This window comes from Podarcis muralis, chromosome 2 (assembly GCF_964188315.1).
Source record: "Podarcis muralis chromosome 2, rPodMur119.hap1.1, whole genome shotgun sequence".
In the NCBI taxonomy this organism is placed as follows: domain Eukaryota; kingdom Metazoa; phylum Chordata; class Lepidosauria; order Squamata; family Lacertidae; genus Podarcis; species Podarcis muralis.
In genome coordinates, this window is record NC_135656.1 from 93,238,880 (window position 1) to 93,259,035 (window position 20,156).

Consider the following 20,156-nt stretch of genomic DNA (forward strand, 5'->3'; position numbering starts at 1 on the left):
AATCTACATTTTTAAAAAATTACTAGCATCAATTCAAGTACAGTAAACCTTGTCTTTGACTGTAGGAGGCAAAGTACTCATGACAAACAATTCAAGGCCTATTCATTCAGAGCAATGCGAACTGCAACTCATCTGCACCTTTCCCTGGCAAGTAACTATTAAGGCTACACATTATGGAAGTGATCAAAATGAAGTTAAGCACATTAAAAACCAGCCACTCTTAAAAGTGCTTAGCAGTGACTGGAATTCTCCCATAAACTGCATGTTGCAGTTATTCCATACTTGCTAGTTCTCAAGTCAAAGCAACAGAATACCCTTTAACAGAATTTAGCAGCATTTATAACCAAGTAATTTTATCGACACTTCTTTCATTCATACTACAAGCAAGAGAAGTGTCAAAACTGGTACGGTGGGAGGGATGCCCCATTTCTAACTGAGCTGTGGATGTGACAAGCTCGTCCCATTAGACTAAGTGTGAATGAATTGATAGAAATCAAGCAAATGTGCATGAACCTCCTTGAGAGCCCTACAGGGGATAATGGCAGGAACACGGTAATGTACTCTCTCTTTTCATGAGTGCTGAAATTATACTCCAGGATACATCCTGACCGTGCAGGAAAATTGCCCGGCAATGATAATACGATGCAATTTGGGTCATCTTCCAAAAGGTTTGCTTGCTGAGGTCCAATCTGGCTCGTCATCTGGTAGATAAAAGACACGCATGTAGTCGCAAAAGTCTGAAAGCCACTATTCTCAGAGGCAGCCTGCATTTTGCTATCCGTTGTAGAACACTGAGTCCATCTGGAAGTTAGTAGCAGTGCTACACCGACACTTGGTGGAAGGAAGCCATCTGATGGAGAAATATCATTTCACAGCACATGCTCTCACAGGTAAGGTGCCAGCCCTCTGATAAAGCAAGACGTGTTAGTGAGGAGGGAGGGAAAAGGCCATTCACTTCATGAAGATTCAAGTTGCAGCTCATTTCATTCATATATAGAGAGAGAGTGAGAGAGAGAGAACCAGGTGTCATTCAGCTGCAATGAGGCTAGAATTGAGATGTCATTTTGACAAGTTGAGAGCACTAAAACAACAAAAGCTTTTGCTTTCTGAAATGAAGGACATGTAGGATGTGGAATCATGTTTTGATTCAATTCCTGGTGGCAGTAGTGGCAGTGGCAAATCAGATGTGAAAATGATCTTAGAAGCATTAAGGTTCAGATGCTCAGATTTTTTTTATCATCACTTTGTTGGTTCTCATCATTTCTTCTTATATGTGCTATTTGAGGAATGGTTTTTTTTTTTTTTTTTTACAAATGGCTGACAACTTTGATGATGGGAGAAAAGGAATGCTGAGTAGCCTTTTAGTTATACAAAGGAAATGGGAGACACTAAAGCTAATAAGTAAAGGTAAAGGACTCCTGGACGGAGAAGTCCAGTCAAAGGCGACTATGGGGTATGGTGCTCATCTTGCTTTTCAGGCCAAGGGAGCCAGCATTTGTCCGCAGACAGTTTTCCGGGTCAATTGGCCAGCACGACTCAACCACTTCTGGCACAACAGAACACCATGACGGAAGTCAGAGCGCATGGAAACACCATTTACCTTCCCACTGCAGAGGTACCTAGTTAGGAACTCGCACTGCTATGCTTTCAAGCTGCTAGGTTGGCAGAAGCTGGGACTGGGCAGTGGGAGCTCACTGTGTTGCACAGATTCTAACTGCCGACCTTCTGATCAGCAAGCCGAAGAGGCTCAGTGGTTTAGACCACAGTGCCACCCGCTCCCTACGAAGAGACACTACCAATGCTTGAGCAAGATCACAGTGTATATAGCAGCAGCACCAGTCAAACTCTTGTCTACATACTCCATACTCTGGGTTCTATCTGTGTCTCTTGAACTAATGAAAGGTTCTCTGATTGAGTGGAGATGTCCCTCAGCAGAATGGAGAAGGGAAGGATTGTAGTTCAGTGGTAGAGCGTCTTCTTTGCAGAAAGTCCCAGGTTCAATCTCTAGCTTCTCCAAATAGGGCTGGGAATCCCCCACCCCCCACCAGAAATCCTGGAGGGCTGCTGGTGTGTTCAGTACTGAGCTCATGGAACAATAGTCTGATTCAGTATAAGGCAGCTTCCTATGTTCCTAAGACAATTTTGTACTTGCATGTCCTTGCCCCCAGTAGTTCCTGATGTTGCCCCAAATCTGGTTCCTATGTTGGAAGACACTTTGGAATACTTTGGAGGTAGCACAGGAGGTAGAGCCACTGATGAGGGGCACCACTGGACATAACCCCATATCTGCCCATAGAGGGCAGACCATTCTGTTGGAGGGGGATTTCCAGCCAGTGGCAGAGGACAGAGTGACTCCAGGAGACATAGGTGTAAAAACCCAAACTAAAACGAAGACTTTATTACTAAGCAAATAAACACAAACTCTGGTGGATGTTATTCCTGCAGGCAGGCAACAAAACTCAGCTTTTTTCCTTTATAGCAACGGTCACCTGCAGCCAATTAATCCCAGAAACTTCTTAAAGGTATACACACATGTTTCTGTGCCGAATGTCCTCTAACACCCCCTCTCATTCAAACAGAAACAATAGTATTTTAAACAGAACAGAACATATTTACATATCACACACAGCAACTCCCAACTTTGCTACCAGTCGTGCATGTTTTTTGAATTTCTAAACCAAGATAATTTTTTACTGGACCCAAATCTCTTACTTTAAATACCTTTCTTAGTTGTTCTGCAAATTTTTCCACTTGCTTGTCACTTTTTGTAGAGTAAAGCAAATCATCAACATAACACAAACACAATTCTTGTTTATCACCCTTTCCTTTAGTGTACAAGCAGTTATCAGCTAAGCTTCTTTTAAAACCAAGATTTTTTAAAGCATTATCAAGACACTCGTTCCAATTTCTAGCTGACTGTTTGAGCCCATAAATTGCTTTGTTCAGCCTATATACAGAATTCTGTTCTCCTGCCTCAAAACCTGGCGCTTGATTCATAAAAATTTCTTCTTGCAGATTTGCGTTAAGATAAGCTGTTTCAATATCAAAATGGTTTACCTTAAACCCACGTTGTGCTGCAAGAGCTAGCAATAAACATACACTTTCACTCCTTGCAGTAGGAGAAAAGGTTTCATCAAAGCTTTCACCTTTTCTTTGAGTAAAGCCTCGTGCTACCAGCCTGGCTTTGTACTTAACATCACCATCTGCCAAGTGTTTTATTTTATACACCCATCTACAGCCCACTGCCTTTTTTCCTTCTGGCAATGGCTCAATGGTAAAGACATTGTGTTCTGCTAAAGATTTCATTTCTCCTTTCATTGCATTTTTCCACCTTACTATTTCCTGGTGTGGTAACTTTAAAACTTCCTCATAATCACGAGGTTCCTTTTTCACATCAACAGTTTTAGCTTCTTGTATAGTAAACCTTTCTGGAGGTACCCCCTTATTGCTTCTTTGTGACCTTCTAACTTGAACACTCTCCCCCTCTGAACTATCTTCCCCTTCTGATTTATCCTGCTCAGGAGAAATTGGTTCAGCTTTAGAAGATTGTGTACTGGGATCCTTATCCCCTGAATCCTCATCACTGTCACTTTCAGAACTTTCTTTAATTTGTGCCTTTTCTTCCTCAGATTTCACAAATTTATCTGTATCATCAGAAGATAACACAACTTCTGAATTTCCATGTAAACGAACCCAACCATCTTGCTCACAAAACTCTGCATGTCTTGATATTACAACTCTGCCACACCCTAGTGCAAAACGATACCCCTTTGACCAAGTTTGATAGCCAACAAACCTAAGTTTCTTTGCCTTGGGCTCTCCTTTCCTTCTCTGTCCTTTTGGGATGTGAACCCAAGCCCAGCAACCAAAAGTTTTAACATGGTCCAAAAAGGGTTTTTTTCCATAAAGCAAAAAATGAGGGGTGTTGTTTATGGTAGAATGAAACAATCTGTTCTGTATGTAGTTAGCACACAGAATTCCTTCCCCCCAATACTTTCTGGATAGGCCAGAATCACATAGCATTGAATCTAGCATTGTTTGTAAAGATCTTATCTTGCGTTCTGCAACTGAATTTTCTTCAGGCGAAAAAGGACACGATTTACGGTGACAAATACCACGCTTTTTCAACCAAACTTGGAGGGCTTCAGACATGAACTCGCCTCCACGGTCACTTTGCAACTGGGTAACTTTGTAAGGAAACTGCCTTTCTATATAGTTGACCCAATTCTTAATCAGTTGACCAGTTTCACTTTTGCGTTTTAACAAATATACCCAAGTATACCGGCTATAATCATCCACAAGAACCAAAAAAAAAAACTTTGCTCCTCCTTCAGACTCTGCAAATGGCCCACAAAGGTCTGAATGTACTAAAGCAAATGGCCTCTTGCTAATTCTAGTACTTTCAGGATAAGACCCTCGCTTACTTTTAGACTCCTTGCAGGTATTGCAGTCTAGAAAAACTGAACATTTTTTCATTTTAATTCCCTTGCTTAATTCTGGCATTTTTGCAATACTGTGGAAATTGGCATGCCCCAAACGACGATGCCACAGATGCTGGCACTCATCATGCAAAGCTCTATTACAGGCTTTAACACATGCCCCAGACTCACTTACTAGCTGGTCTTTCAAAACAAACAAACCATTTTGCAGTGACGCTGTAACCACTTTTCCAGCTTTCTCTATTCTACAGCCTGAACCAGAAAAGGTTACTTTAAATCCCTGCTTAACAAGACTTGTAACTGAAAGCAAATTATTTTCTAAACTTGGTACACATAAAACATTGGTAAACTTGGTACTTAAACAGTTGATATTCACACTACCCTTTCCAGCTGACTCATGCACTGTTCCATCAGCTAGTACTACATTTACAGATTTACAAGGCTGCTTTTCTACAAGGGTTTGTGCAGACTTAACAAAAATGTTTGTCGCTGCTGAGTCTAAAATCCAGTCTTGTCCATCGTCGTGACTGGTGCCTCGAACTGCTGCAGAAACATACTGGACTCGACTCTTCCTGTCTCCTCGCTTCCCAGCAAACGCAGGCCGCCCTTGTCTTGTATTTTCTCCCACAGACACAGTGCACTGTCGTACTAAATGCTTGGTTGACCCACAACGATAGCATCTTCTAACTGTGAACGCTGCTTCCTCTCTGTGGTCTACAACCTCTTTAGGATGCCGCTCCTCATCAGTTGCATATCTTTTACTGGACTGCCTCCCATTTCTGGAGTTACGGTGAGGGGTTGTGGCCTTCCTCTCATGGCGTCTTTCCTCCTCATCAAGCAAACGCCCAGTTAAGAAATGCATTGTTAATTGGCTTTCTGGGATTGCTTCCAGAGTCATCACTAAATTGTCCCATGACTCAGGAAGTGAAGACAGCACAATATAAACCTTTCTCTGTTCAGAAAAATGTTCCCCAAGTTCATTTAACTGAAAATAAATCACGCATTCTTTGAAGGTGTGTTGAAACACATTCACCCTCACTTAGTCTGGCTCGGTACAGAGCTCTCGTTAGAGTAATTTTGCTGCCAGCAGTGTCTCTAATATGTATTGCTCTCAGTGCTTGCCAAATCTCACTTGCTGTTTCAAGGTCTCGCACATGAGATAACTGAGACTTCTCTAAACTCAAAATTAAATTGGCATAGGCTTTGTCCTCCAGCCTTTGGTCTGCTTCATCTACTTCTTCATCCTCCTCTTTTACAGGAGGGTTAACAATAACAGTCCAACATTGTTCTTTCTTTAAAAACGCCTGCATCTGTAAACTCCATGACATATAATTGGACTCTCCCAGTTTCTCTACTGGAAAATAGGAAGCTCCCCCTTGAGCTCCAGCTCCAAGTCCAGCCATGGCACCACCCAGCTTTCAGCTTTCCACTCAGTCCTTACTCACACGTGGCTTGAAAAAAAGTTCGGCTCCTGGTCCCAAACAGACACTCCCTGCCGATGCCTTCACACAGCCAGCTGCTTGAGAAACGCTGAGTTGCTTCCAGTCTCTGGGTTCTTTTCACGCTCTGTCTCTGCCCACTCAGGACTGGGGACTGGGCCCATAACCTGTTGGAGGGGGATTTCCAGCCGGTGGCAGAGGACAGAGTGACTCCAGGAGACATAGGTGTAAAAACCCAAACTAAAACGAAGACTTTATTACTAAGCAAATAAACACAAACTCTGGTGGATGTTATTCCTGCAGGCAGGCAACAAAACTCAGCTTTTTTCCTTTATAGCAACGGTCACCTGCAGCCAATTAATCCCAGAAACTTCTTAAAGGTATACACACATGTTTCTGTGCCGAATGTCCTCTAACACATTCAGTAGCCCCAGAGACTCCTAGGGATGATGTAATTAATCAATCGCTTATTTAACAAATACAATTAAATCAGATCTTCTGTACCTTGGAGGTGCATAAAAACATGTGCTTGCCTTTATTTGAAGAAAAGTGTATTAATAAATGCCATATATAATAAAAATACTTGTTCATATGCTGCTTTTAATATTAAATTTTGAATATCCATTCTGATATTTTCCTGTACTTTCTACCACAACGTAATTTGGAGCAGTATGAACTCAGGTTTTACTTGATCTCTGTTTCTCTCTCTCTTTCCAAGCTAGACCTGTTTAAACACCCCATTTGTGTAGTAAATCCTGAGCTAAAGTATTTAAATCTGACCTTGAAATCTGCTCCAGCCTTTAGAGTGCCTGATTTATGTAAGCCCTAGAAAGGACTATGGATATGGTGAGCGTGAAATTTGGGAAAGAGTCACAGAAACTGCTGTGCAGCTTTATGGTCAATGAAACGGCATGTTTAGCTACCCAGTCCCAGAGCGGATCCCCCCTCCCTTTTGGCTCTGGGAACATTTTGATAATTAAAAGGAATAGATTCTCTTGGTTAAGTAGCTCAGCGGTCGGTGCCTTTGCCTTCATAATTGGCTTCAATTATGCAGGTACCGTATAATTACTGGAGTTTTCTCTTTTATTTCCCAATACTGTAAAATGAGCATTAAACATTCACAAGGTTGAGGAGAAGCTGCATAAAAAAACGCTCATTTCATTGTAGGTTTTGCATCTTAATCTTCAACAAATGTGCAGTCGTTGTTTTTCTTGAAAACCAGTTTAATAGTAAAGTGTTGTGGGATTTTAAATATTTTTTTAAAAAATAGTATTTCTATTTTTTTGTTGGGAGGACTGGTATGCTTAAGCAACGCTTTTGTCTTCGCTGCCAGAAGAACCCCTTTGCTTGACTTGGGCATCCCACTGTTGTGGAGCTGAATGGCTCGCAGGGCAAAATTTATGCTCCAAAGCATCACCTAGTGTGACTTGTTGCTCTTTCCACTTTTATTGAGGTGGTGAGTTGCCAAGCACCTTGCATCCCCATTGAAATCTGCCAGCAGAATGTTGCCAAGCACCACACTGTTATCGTGAATGCACACAGTGATCTCACACTTTCCAGAGCTCGGGCTCTGATTATATTTGCGCACACATCACAATTGATTTATTCAAGCTCCTCTGCAGCAGCACTTATCAAACGTTGCCACACAGTGTGTCATAGTATTGGGTTGCGATATGGCCAAAATGGAGGTGGGGAGGAGAGGAGAGCAGGGAGCCTTCCACAGGTGCTCAGGTTTCCCTGTAGTCAATGGAACCCCTGCTATATTTTGGAGTCAAAAGAAGCACATATAAGGCAAGCCATATGCCCCAAACTTGTGTGCTGGTGGAATGAAATCAAACAGCCTGTCATAGCCTTTGTACAGGGTCGCACCTAAATGACGTCTGTGGTGTGGCTGTGCAAGATCCAGACCAGATGCATTGATGGACCACATGAGGATCAGTAAGCTGAATCTGAAGATGGAAGTCTTGTGGATGGGAGGCTCCTGAGGGTGAACTCTCCCCAAAGGAAGAGGTGCTCTGTTTGGTAGTGTCTGTTGATACGTATGTCATTGGAAGGCCAGATCACACTCTAGAAGGGCAGCTACTCGCAATACTCATGAGATTCCTACCCAGCAGACCTTTTTTTTTCAGCATCTTCTCCCACCACATCTCCACTTCCCTATCAACTTGTTGTGCAAGGTTTGGTGGCAGATCACACTCTAGAAGGGCAGCTACTCGCAATACTCATGAGATTCCTACCCAGCAGACCTTTTTTTTTCATCTGAAACTCACCGGAACTTAGTTCCGGTATCCCTCCGGTGGTCGCCATTGCCATTATAAGAGAACAAGCGAGGCATTCAGGGTGAATGGAAAAAGAAGTACTGCTGCCCAGGAACACCTGGCAAATTCTGCCTGGGACTATGCAAACCCAGCAAGGCAGCCACAGGCCCACCGAAGCCAGAGTCTGCCTCATCTCTCTGTGAAAACCAAAGGTTCCCCACACTTGCTCTATAAGGCAGAAGGAACAGCAGCTAGGTTTCCTCTCCAACCCCATATACCACCACGACATGCAATCGGGACAGCCCAGCCCATTTCGCCGCCTGAGGCCAAACAGGAAGGTTTTGCCCTGCACATGTACTACGCACTGCCACCCCCTTATTGGGGCTCTGTGGCTGAGGCTTCCAGGTTCTGGTGAGATCTTGCGAGAGTCCCATGAGATTGCTATCACCAGATCTCACTGGAATCTGGAAACTGCCACAGCTACTTCACATCACTTCTCCACTGGTGGCGGGGGTCATGCCCACAGAGGTGCCCCCTGGATTCTGCTGCCTGAGGCTGTTACCTCAGTCAACCTCATGGACAGGCCAGCCCTGCATGAAGTCCATTATATGTGTACTGTCTATTGCAGCATTTGCCTTTGGACTGATGCAGCAAGTCAATTTAGGAAAGACTAAAATGGGGTACAGAGGCAGTTCGAACTGACCTGGGGGGTAAGAAGTTGGTTGAAGGAATATGGATGAGGGTGGGTGGGAAATGTGCCTTCTCCCCTCAGCTTTTTTTCCTTTTTCTAAAAAATTTATTCTGAAAATGTTGCCCAAAACAAACAGTGTTTAAATAATCCATTATGGTTTTATGTAAAAGTATGTGGAGAATACAAAATGAACCTCAAGAGGAAAAGAAGGAATACCGCATTAAACATCTACCTAAATCAAATAACTCTCCGCCACCGAGAAAACTTGGTTCCCTTGAGGGCCCCCTGTTTAAAATGGGCTGTATATTAATATGCCTGCCAACCTACACCCCAGAGAGAATGTGTGATTGAAGGCAGTCAGCAAGTCCCAGAGAACAACAAATGTTACACAGGAAGGAAAATGTATGCATGCATACAATCAACCGCACTTTCTGCAACTTAGTGTTTTGGGACTGACGCTTGAGTTCTATGCTAGGAAATTATTGTTCCATGTTAATTTCACATACAAAAAAAGTAATGAGTGATTAATTACCCACAGATGCTCACAAAGCAGGTCACAATGAGATTCACTAAGGCTTTGTTGAGAGTAAAGCAACAATGCTTGCAAAATTTTACCTGAACGGGAGGTGGTGGTGGTGGTGATGATAGACAGAAAAGCAACCTGTTCTTCTGCCTCACTGATTCCTTCTCTTTAAGTAACACATTACTCTTTGAGTAACTACTTGCTGGTTATGTAGATCACTTCCTTTCAGGCTTTACTTCCTTCCTGCTTCTCCCCATGTTTAATCAGTATGTGTTAGCATGTGCTACTGTTAACTTCTTGGCTGCTTCTTGGCCACAAATAAAACCTATATGTAGAAGGGCTTTGTTTGTTTACATAATAAATCTTACTTTTTCTTTATCCAACCAACCAGCAATCTTAAAAGACTATTTCTTTCTGCACACCACTGCAATATATTTACCAAACTCCAACATGACTTATCTAACCGTTTACACAGTTAAGAGTCTAAGGCTGTTACCCCAGCGTGAGTCTCCTGCCTATACCAGCAACAGCTTCTTCCTGCACATCCTTTTCTTGCTGCACTGGGTTATTCACAGGTCCCCTTGCCTTTCTATGGAACTAGAAACATGTCAAGGACAACTATTCTCCTGTATTTTTGATTATCAGTTACTATTGACTGAAAGGGAAGTGATTTAAGGAACTTGACTTTGACAGAGTTATCTCTGTCATTTCAGCCTCTTCCTCGACCTTTGAAAGCATGAACATAACTAAAGTTAAGACGAACGTATCTGTGACTCCAAGAAAAACTTTCCAATTCAGAATCCTCAAGATGTTTTGGACTACAACTCCCATGAGCCTCTGCTGTTATGTAGTCCGAAACATTTGGTGCACACTATATTGCTGATACACAGCCTATTACTGTTCCCATTCTACAGCTGGGGAATCAAGATTGATGTTGGGATTCTAAGTAACAACTCTGAACATGGGTTGCCACCAAACCTTGCACAGCAAGTTGATAGGGAAGTGGAGACGTGGTGGGAGAAGATGCTGAAATTGTCCTCAAAACTTCTCTGGTGACTCTGCCTGCCAGTTACTTTTCTTCCAATTCTCCTAGGCCAGAAAAGTATCACAGGGACAAAGGGGAACCCTGGGGGTCAGTAGTGGACAGAATAAAGGATTAAGCAGTAACTTGTTGCCTTTTGCTGAAAAACTGGTCTCTGCTCATCCTTTAGCATTGCATGGTGGCGATCCACTTTCAAATATCTACTCCTGTCACATGTCAGTTTTGTCCTGTGACTCAAAACAGTAATTTGCCCAAAGTCATGCAGCGGGTTCATGAATGAGGCAGGATTTGAACCCACAAGGAAAGGTATTAAGTGTTGGGAACACATTAGTTTGAGTGTAGTGAGATTTCAATTCCAATTCCTGATCCAGTTTAAAGGATCTCAGGCAGTAGGATTAGAAAAGGACACTACTTGAGAATTTCAAGTTACTGTAAACACAACAATATAGGAAGCTGCCTTATATCAAATCAATGGTTCATTTAGCTCCACATTGCCCATGCTGACTGACATCTGTTCTCCAGGGTTTCAAGCAGGAGACATCCCAAAGCCTATCTGAAGACACTGGGGGGTCAAACCAAGGATGCTTTGCCACTGGATTATGGCCCTTCCCCAATGGACATGATTACAATGACTAGCGTTGTCACACAATACCAAGCTGTCCCTGATATCTTTCAGTTGTCAATTTTTTTACAATCAACTTTCTCACGTTTAATGAATCACATTGATCCACAAAATATCCATGGGGTTGTTCTGTTGTGTTTCTAACAAAGAAACCAGAAAAAAAGACCATGAACATGAAAACATAGCTGGCCTCTCACATATCTTGTACAATATTGTGTATTGTCCATCTGTTATTCTTCATAAGCCTCCTAGGGTGGTGTCTTATTTTCCTCTGTCATTTTCTTGCTAGATAGCTGGCTAATGAAGCGGGTCAAGAAAATAAAAACCACATTTGCTAGTGTTTATTGCCACGCCAATATTGCTTTGTGCTGTTGAAGCGACTCTTGCAGGGACGGTAAACCTAGTCCCATTTGAAGTACGCTCAAATACTCCTTGGAGAAAGCAGCTGAACAGAGCACTCTAAGCTCAACCAGAGTATAGGGAGTCCTTAAGAAAAGTGTGTAACTTCTCCAGAATGAAACAAGTGTGGCTTTTAACTCCTCAGCGCTCCTGAGCAGTGCTCCTGTGAATCCCACATCACTCCACGTATCATTAGTAAAAACAAACAGCGCAGTGAAAAGTATATTAAGCCCAAGCTGTAGTTTTGTTCTTTGGGATATGCATCAAATTAGCACAAATAAACGCTTACCTGGAACTACTAGTTCAATCTCGTCTGACATGGCAGTTCCTAGCTCATTGGAAGCCAAGCAGCGATACCTTCCTTGGAAAATGGAGATGTTTCCACGGTTCCGAACAACAAATGTTCCGGAATTGTTTGATGTAAGTATCCTTGGGTCACCTTGCAGATCAAATACCTTCCCATCCTTTCTCCAGGTAAAGCTGAAATGACAAGAGTATACAATGAAGAACTTGGCTGCAATTCATGAGGTGAAGATTTAAGCAGTAGCATGAATGTGTGTTCTATCTTATCTTATCTTATCTTATCTTATCTTATCATCAATAAATAATTTAAAACATTGATATTCCCCTTTTCTTTAATTGGGGTCAAGACAGCTCTCTATAAATAAACTGAAATTAAGGAGTAGTCTTAATTTCTAACTATATCTCACAAAAGTCACTACCAGTTAAAGTTGGGGGGGTGAATGGATGAATGCTTTTCCAAAGGGGAAAAAAAATCTGCACATGGGAAAATTGGTTGTTGCGACGGAACCTAGATTGATTTTTAAAATCTTTGATTCACTAGTTCTGTATGTGTAAAATAGGGTAACATGAAAACATGGATGAACTCTCATCTGCTTACCTTGAAAACCATTGGGGACTTGTGGCCATTGCTTCAAAGATTTCAAGACTCTTTGGAAGTGTTCACAAATCTCCCCCACCATAAGCAAGACAGTGTGCCTTCATGGATTTCAATATGCAAAGCTAGAGGAGGCTGCATGCTCAAAAATCATTGGGGGGAAATGGTGACCTACTGCTAAAGACCCTCTTGCATCCAGTATTTCTTAGACTATGAATCCAAGCATCCTTAAGATAAAATTGTCACCTCTACATCCTAAGATCAGTAAAGTCAGTTACAGACTATAAATAGGAAGGACAGTGTGTGAAGCTAGACTCTCTCTTTTTAGGCATGGGATAAAATGAAAAAAGATGAGGTAGAAGATAAATCAAATGGAAAATTGCTCCACAGGAATGGTCTGAGCTAGTATTTTTATCAGCTGTGAGTCACCAAAAAGTCAGATCAGGACAGTAATAGGTTTTTCATTCATTGCCCTAGAGAATGTGACATCTCTGTTCGCAATTATGGTAGTTTTATTAACAATGTGTGTTGAAATCTGTTTATGCTGTGGATAAGTGAATTTGGAATCCTCATAACACACAAACTGTGTCATAGCATTATACTGTATTTCACTGTGCTTATAAATGAGATTAGTAAGATTGCGGAAACAGACGCACTGATGGAAATTTTCATAAGACCTCTTACTACAAAGAGGGTGTGTGTGTGTGTGTGTGTGTGTGTGTGTATGCCCACGTGCAAAAGGCAAAGCTATGCAAAAGGCATGTAGACAGCTGCTACCCTCTGATTTCTATTATACACTTCATATAATTTGCTAAGGGTGCACACAGTAAATCATGGCATTATACTTGCACTAGCCACCAGGTCTTTCCCGAATAGGAACCTCAGGGGTGATTCAAACCATCTCGGCCTAATAAACCATGGTTTATTAACCCAAGAATGCTGTCATGCCCATGTAATCTCCCCGTCTTCTCCTGCACCAGCTTTGACGCCTTTATAATGGCTTGTTCAAACCGCAGGCTCCCACTACATTCATTTAATCTTTCACTAGTGCAAATTGCAATATGAAGTGGAGATCAGTAGTGAGATCATGTGGACATCTGTAGTGTTTATTAAGCTGAGGCTGTTATGCCTGAATTGGATCAGGGCCAGTGGGTCAAAAGTGGAGCTATGCTTTTAAGTTTTAAAATCACTATCTCTGATCACTATGGTATTTAACCCTTAGTTATTAATCTATGAGATCATGAGTACTGTGCAGTTGTTTATTTATGTGAAAGGCAAATTTCTGGAATCTGCCTTCACCTTAAGGCAGATTTACCTCATCTATCACTTCTTTCTCCAGCCCAAATTGTGACCAACCTAAACTCCCCACAGTGCACAGTGCAGTACAGAGAGGCCTCCCCAAAAAAGAAAAAGAAATCCCCTAAACATTGTCTAATTCCATTTCCAGGCCAAATATTCATTTGTGGCTCCTAAAGGGTGTAAGCTGTGAAGCTATGTTGCAGCACAGGGAGGGTGGGCAGGCACCAGAGAATTTAAGAGGCTGGGCCAGGGGTGACAGCAAGCTCTTTTTCTAGTTCTTCCGGCCCACATCAGGGTAACAACGGTCGTTCTCTGAGGGCCTTCTTGGTGTGCCTCCTCCATTAGAGGTCCAGAGGGCAGCAACACGAGAACAGGCCTTTTCTGTGGTTGCTCCCAGCTTGTGGAATGCTCTCCCCAGGGAGGCTCACCTGGCACCTTCATCATAAATATTTAGGTGGCATGCAAAAGCCTTCCCCTTCTCCCAGGCCTTTAGCTAATTAAATAACCTATAGCCTTTTAAACTTTGGGTGGGTGTGGGTTATTGTTTTTGTTTGTTACTATGGTATGTATTTTTATGTGTTTTTATATTTTAAACCATCCCGTGATCCTCAGATGAAGGGTGATATAGAAATGTAATAAAAAAAATTAAACAAGTACCGTATATCTGCAAGTTATGATAGAAGAAGAAGAAGAGTTTGGAGTTGATATCTCAAAGCAGCTAACTCTCCTCCCCCCCCCCCCAACAAACACTCTGTGAGGTGAGTGGGGTTGAGAGACTTCAGAGAAGTGTGACTAGCCCAAGGTCACCCAGCAGCTGCATGTGGAGGAGCGGGGACGCGAACCCGGTTCACCAGATTACGAGACTACCACTCTTAACCACTACACCACACTGGCCCACACCACACATAGCATACCTTGCCTCGCCTCCAGTGATGCCTGCCAGTTCTCTCTCAGCCCAACTGTGGCATGCAGGGGGTGCACATACAGTCAGTCCTAAACCAGCTTTTGCAACACACTTACCTTGGATGTGGGTTCCCTATAGCTTCGCACTTGATTGTAAACTCTTCATCGAAAGGAAATGCAACTTGATCGGTTGGGTGCTCTGTAATTGTCGGGAGTTGCCGTACTGAAACAGAACCAGGACATGTGGTCAAATAAAGAAAAACGGAAGAGTAACCCATATGTAAATTGCAAATAGCTTATTTGCATTGGGGGTGAATGAATAACTAGAGTTCTATTCCAACACATTTTGATACTTTGGGGGAGGATGGGCCAAAATCTACACTGGGAGACAGAAAATATGTTATATACCTGCCTAATCACTGAGGCCTTTGCGGAAGTCAGTGCTCACAGTGCTCATATCTCCCAAGGGCTCAGGCATATGGCATCATGGGCCCAGTTCTATAGAACTCCCTCCCAACTGTATTTAGTGGCAAAGACTTCTTAGAAAAATTACCAAGCATTTCAAGCAGGTTTTCCTGATTTTATGGTTCAACTGGTTTTATCTTTTGTATTGCTTTTGTATCTCCATTGTACGCCACCTGATAAGTAAGCAGCGTTAAACGGTATATAAAAGGTTGAAATAAGTAACTAAGGCATGAAAACACAAAGGTCCAGCCTCCACACTGGCCTGGGAAGTGGTAGATCAGTTTTGCTCATATTGGAATTCACAAAACTGAATTCTGTAAACATCCCTATGAGTAATACAAGGCCTTTTGTTTGGGTTTGCCATATAGCCCCAAGGAAAGCAGCAGAAACAAATGACTCAAGGATAATAGACTTTGGGTAGCAGGAAACCATTATTCCCATTGTTACAGAGGTTGTAAATTTCTTTTCTTATTTCTTTTCTTATTTCTGCTCTTGCATTCTTATATTGTGTGCACATTAAATGTAATTCACCTTCCCCCCTTTTTTTAAAATAAAAACCCTACAAATAATGCCAGGATTGGATTCAAATTAATAGTTAAAGAAAAGAAGTTGTTACCCAACCAAAGTCCATGTGCTGCTCAAGATACCGACATAAACAACCTCAGTTACCATTGGCATCATCATTCAGGACCACCCACTCTCCATGGTAGGATGACTGGGCTTTACTACTATGCAAATCCTCTATTTCATGCATTTACATTTTTTTAATCCTGAAGAAATTAAAGTGTTGTGAATCTCCACATAACCAAACTATAAAAATGGAAATTGGGCCCTGAAGAGTAATTGACCATAATAGAATTACCACTCCGTTATAAATTACAGGAATGACTATTAGGGTACTGGCTAGAAACTCTTTAAGCCCAGTGAACCAGAAAACTCGGTGCTCACATGAAATGTGGTATCTTGCTGCACCATATGGTATCTCGTCTTCTACATCTCAAACGCCGCCAAATATAGCCAAATATAATTCATGTTTATTAAAACCATGAAAAGCTTCATTAACAGAAATTAAGAATCAAATGGAAATGTAGGGTCAGAGAAAAGTCAAATAGTCTGGGAACAGGTAGACCAGAATTCCAATTATGTGATTTATCAAGGAATTTGAATATGATCTGAAGAAATAATTCATTCTCTTAGTGAATGGAGACCAAAGGAATTAATCCATTTTTTAAAAAAAAAAAAATTGCTAAATCTGTTTTCTATTAAAATGTGGTTCACTTTCCTAATCTCAGTCTTTTCATGTTCAAAGTAGATTGCAAGTGCTCACTCTTATCTAGTTATGGCATTGTGTATCAAAATTAAAAAGTACTCCACAACCTATGAGCTTTACCACCACTCTTTTAAGATGAGGCATGAGGCTGATATGAGGTGTTTGCTAGCAAGGACCCCATGGATGGAGAAGTATATTGCAGCATTAAATGAAAGCATGCATGCCTCCCTTTAGCAGTGGTTTGGAAGACAGAAACCTGCCAGCCCGCCTCACGTGTAGCAGGGTAGGGTTAGGTGGTCCCAGTGAGAATCCAAGAGGATTGCTTTTGCCTGATTAGCCAAGGGGTGTGGTTTGTTTTGCCTTCTCTGGTTGGTTGGTTGGTTGGTTGGTTGGTTGCTCAGGTTGCAGTACATTGATTGGGTTAATTTGGCCACATATGTACATAATTGGGTCACAGTGTGCAGGTGCATTGTGGGTAGAAACAGATGAGAGCTGCATGGTATGGTGGTGGACATTATGAGGCATCAACAAAACACGGTAAACTGCAGAAAGAGTTCTTTCTCGCAATTCACCTCCTAAATTTTGGTTTGAAGTTCTTACCCTGAGATCTACTCTACCAACTCATCACCGATTACTGTCTTAAGGGGATCTTGGAATGCTCCACTATTGGGCACTGACAGTCTCATTCATAGTGATGAGGAGAATACTTGAACTGAGAGGGTTCAAAAATGTAAAGAACATGGAAACTCACAAGATCAAACACTAAAAAATGGAGCCTGTTTGAGCCCATCCAGCTACACACTGAAAAGGGTCTCAAAACTCTCCTCTCCCCACACCTCTGTTCTTGTTGCTCATCTCCTCAAACAGTAAAAACCCTTATCTTTGCAAAGTGGAGGTGGCATAAGAAGCCCCAGAGAGATTCCCAAGACCAAAACGTGCATAAATTTATTTAGTTATTTGGCAATATTTTCTGGGGTGAATTTTCAACCACTGGGTTATATAATTAATGTTTGGCACTGATATAGCCACCTTGGGTTCTATGTTTCACTGGCATGCCAAGCCAATTGTAAGCGGGTTCTTAAGAATATAGGAAGAGTTTGCTGGATCGGCCAATGACCCATCTTGTTCAGCATAACGTTCTCACAGTGGCCATAAGCACAACAGGAATCCCCGCCTGAGATTCCTAGCAAATGATATTCAGATGCATAATGCCTCTGACAGAGATGGTAGAACCTAGTCACTGATGATAGTCTAGTCCTCCATGAATCTGTCTAACCCTCTTTTAAAGCCATTCAAATTAGTGGCCAGCGTTGTCCCCTGTGGGAACAAGTTCCATAGTTTAACTCTGCACTGCATGAAGAAATGTCTTCATAGTTGTCCATCACATATAGCACCTCAACAGCAGGCCCACAAGCCACCTGGGCAATCTCACTAGGGTGAAATGCTTTGTATTTCTATTTAAATTACAGCAATTACTTCTAAAGCTGCATCCACACATATGAATATTGCAAATCTGTGCGCTCCTTTGCCCTCTTATTCTTCTGGTGCTGCATAAGTGACCACTGCAACCAACAATGAGCTGTTTGCACCTGTTTACTGCACTGCATGAACCAATCGAGAGAAGAAATCAAAACTTGCATTTCTATCGCATACAAATTCCCCAGAGGCCACACTGGAGCATAACAAAGCTCAAAATGGAAACAGCACATTTGGACGATTTAATCTGTTCTCCTGCAGGAGAACATTCAGTAAATAGCTACAACTTACCAGAAAGAGGGATTTCAATGGCCGCTGCCAAACTTAATACAAAGAGAAGCAGGCACACAGCGGCCCCTTTTGTGTTTGATGGCATCTCCATCTCTCTTCTGTAAACAGGGAGTCCAAACAGATTGAAAAGTGCCTTGCAGTTCTCCTCTTGTTCCGTTTAAAACACTCCTGGAGAGCGAAGCCTGAAAATGGCAGCACAGAGGGAAAGCCACATAAATAAATTCAAGGCATCAGCTCTAATTTTGTTAGGAAAATGAAGAAATAGTCAAGATTTATAAGCTGAAACATAAATCATAGTAACATACACATTCTAATTTATTCTCCCTCCACTTCTGATCCCACATTCAGAAAGCGGGGGGGGGGGGGGGGGGGGGGCTTAACAAAATCAATTACACCACAGAAATCTAATTACTTTTTTTTTTTGCTTGCATACATGAAAAAGTGGCTAATTTTTTTGCCTCATTTGTAATAGTTTCCATTCATTTTTTCTCTCAATTAAATGCAATTTGGTAAGCAATTACAAAGAATCTAAAGAAGAACATAGGAATCATAAATAAGATTTTTCATAACTCATATTTTCAACATCTTTCAGTCGTGCTGCTCAGGCAGGAAAGTTTGCCTCATTTGGTTGTTGAAACCACTGTATTAAGAAGCTCTGGGTCCCCTACACTCACCCACAATACGACTCCAGATATAGATATATCAATGACTATGAATACTTCCTACAATTGTATCCCAATTTCTTCCACCGTGGAACCCAAAGCATGTCTCCCATCCAGCCACTGACCAGACCAGCACCCAGACTTGCTTAACTTCAGCAAGGTGCCTTCAGACCCCATGTGCTTTCAGACCTTATTATGTGCCCCATAATAAGGGCAAGGCAGCAAAAAGCCAAAACATCAAACTTGCTGCCAACAGAGGAAGCAAATGTCAAAACTCCAATAACCCTTTAAGAGCAGGAGTGGGTGGCAGAGAGGGAAGCCAATCCGGCATTACTGCCAATGTGGCTGCACAACTCCAACCTCCTAGCCACCTCCTCCCTCCACCTAAGTGACCATGATGATGATGATGAAGGAGTTTGGATTTGATATCCCACTTTATCACTACCCTAAGGAGTCTCAAAGTGGCTAACAATCTCCTTTCCCTTCCTCCCCCAAAACAAACACTCTGTGAGGTGAGTGAGGCTGAGAGACTTCAGAGAAGTGTGACTAGCCCAAGGTCACCCAGCAGCTGCATGTGGAAGAGCGAGGAAGCGAACCCGGTTCACCAGATTACGAGTCCACCGCTCTTAACCACTACACCACACTGGCTCTCTTTATGACTACCTGCTGCTTTCAGGAGGCCAGGTGTGCAGTAGTGCACCTCCCCGGCCAACCATTCCTGTTTAACATCTCTTGCTAAACCTTTCAAAAAGGTTTCAAAATAAAATGCAGGCTTACGAGGGTGGGGTGGGGGGATACTGTGGCTTTTTGTTGGTGTCTCTGCTAAATATTCAACGCTGTAAGAAAGAATCATTACTTGACAGTAGGTTTTTTCTATGGGTGTCACACTTGCCCCAGTAAAATTTGCCTCGGTCATGAAGTTCACCCATAAACTCACTCAGTCTCCCCCTAACCTACTTTAGAGGTTTGTTGTAAGGATAAGACGAGAGCAGGCAAGAAGCCATTAACTACCCTGTGATCCTTGGAAGAAAAGCAGAGTACAAATGTTACGAAACAATAATAAAATACGATCGGCATTTAAAAGCCAAAAGTGCTGTTAGGAGAAAAATACCCCAAGATAAGGAAAGAGAAGTCTTGGCCTGGCAGTCAGCGGCCATCCTAATGGAAGGTTTGGTGCCCATTTATCCCAGCAGAATTTTTTTCTGGAGCACAATTTGAACTAGAGAGAAGCAGACTTACCTTTTTGCTTTTATCATTCAGAGGAAGAAGGCAGGCAGCCAGAAAGTGACACTTATAAAGCCCCAGAGAGACAGCAAGAAACAGCTGGCTGACCAGCAATTATTGGGAGGGTGTTACAGGCCATTGGTTTATAACTGGGTAGAAATTATGGAGATCTCAGCAGTTTTTTGACTCAATGCCAGAATTAAATGAGTGGGGCTTTGATGGAATTTCATATTCAGAGGCTCCCTCCCACCACCC

At 42.2% G+C, this 20,156-nt stretch overlaps 1 protein-coding gene across 4 annotated transcripts in view; it reads right to left on the reverse strand.

Moving 5' to 3' along the window:
* The window catches only part of CHL1 (cell adhesion molecule L1 like), a 220,886-nt gene that overhangs the window by 76,502 nt on the left and 124,228 nt on the right, over positions 1-20,156 (reverse strand). For all 4 annotated transcript variants that reach the window (XM_077925023.1, XM_077925024.1, XM_077925025.1 and 1 more), the window contains 3 exons: positions 18,016-18,197; positions 14,631-14,736; positions 11,703-11,893 (listed from right to left, as the gene is read on the reverse strand). In XM_077925023.1, the coding sequence (XP_077781149.1) occupies positions 11,703-11,893; positions 14,631-14,736; positions 18,016-18,106 (388 nt within the window). In that variant the 5' untranslated portion in view covers positions 18,107-18,197. The remainder of the gene's footprint in view (positions 1-11,702; positions 11,894-14,630; positions 14,737-18,015; positions 18,198-20,156) is intronic.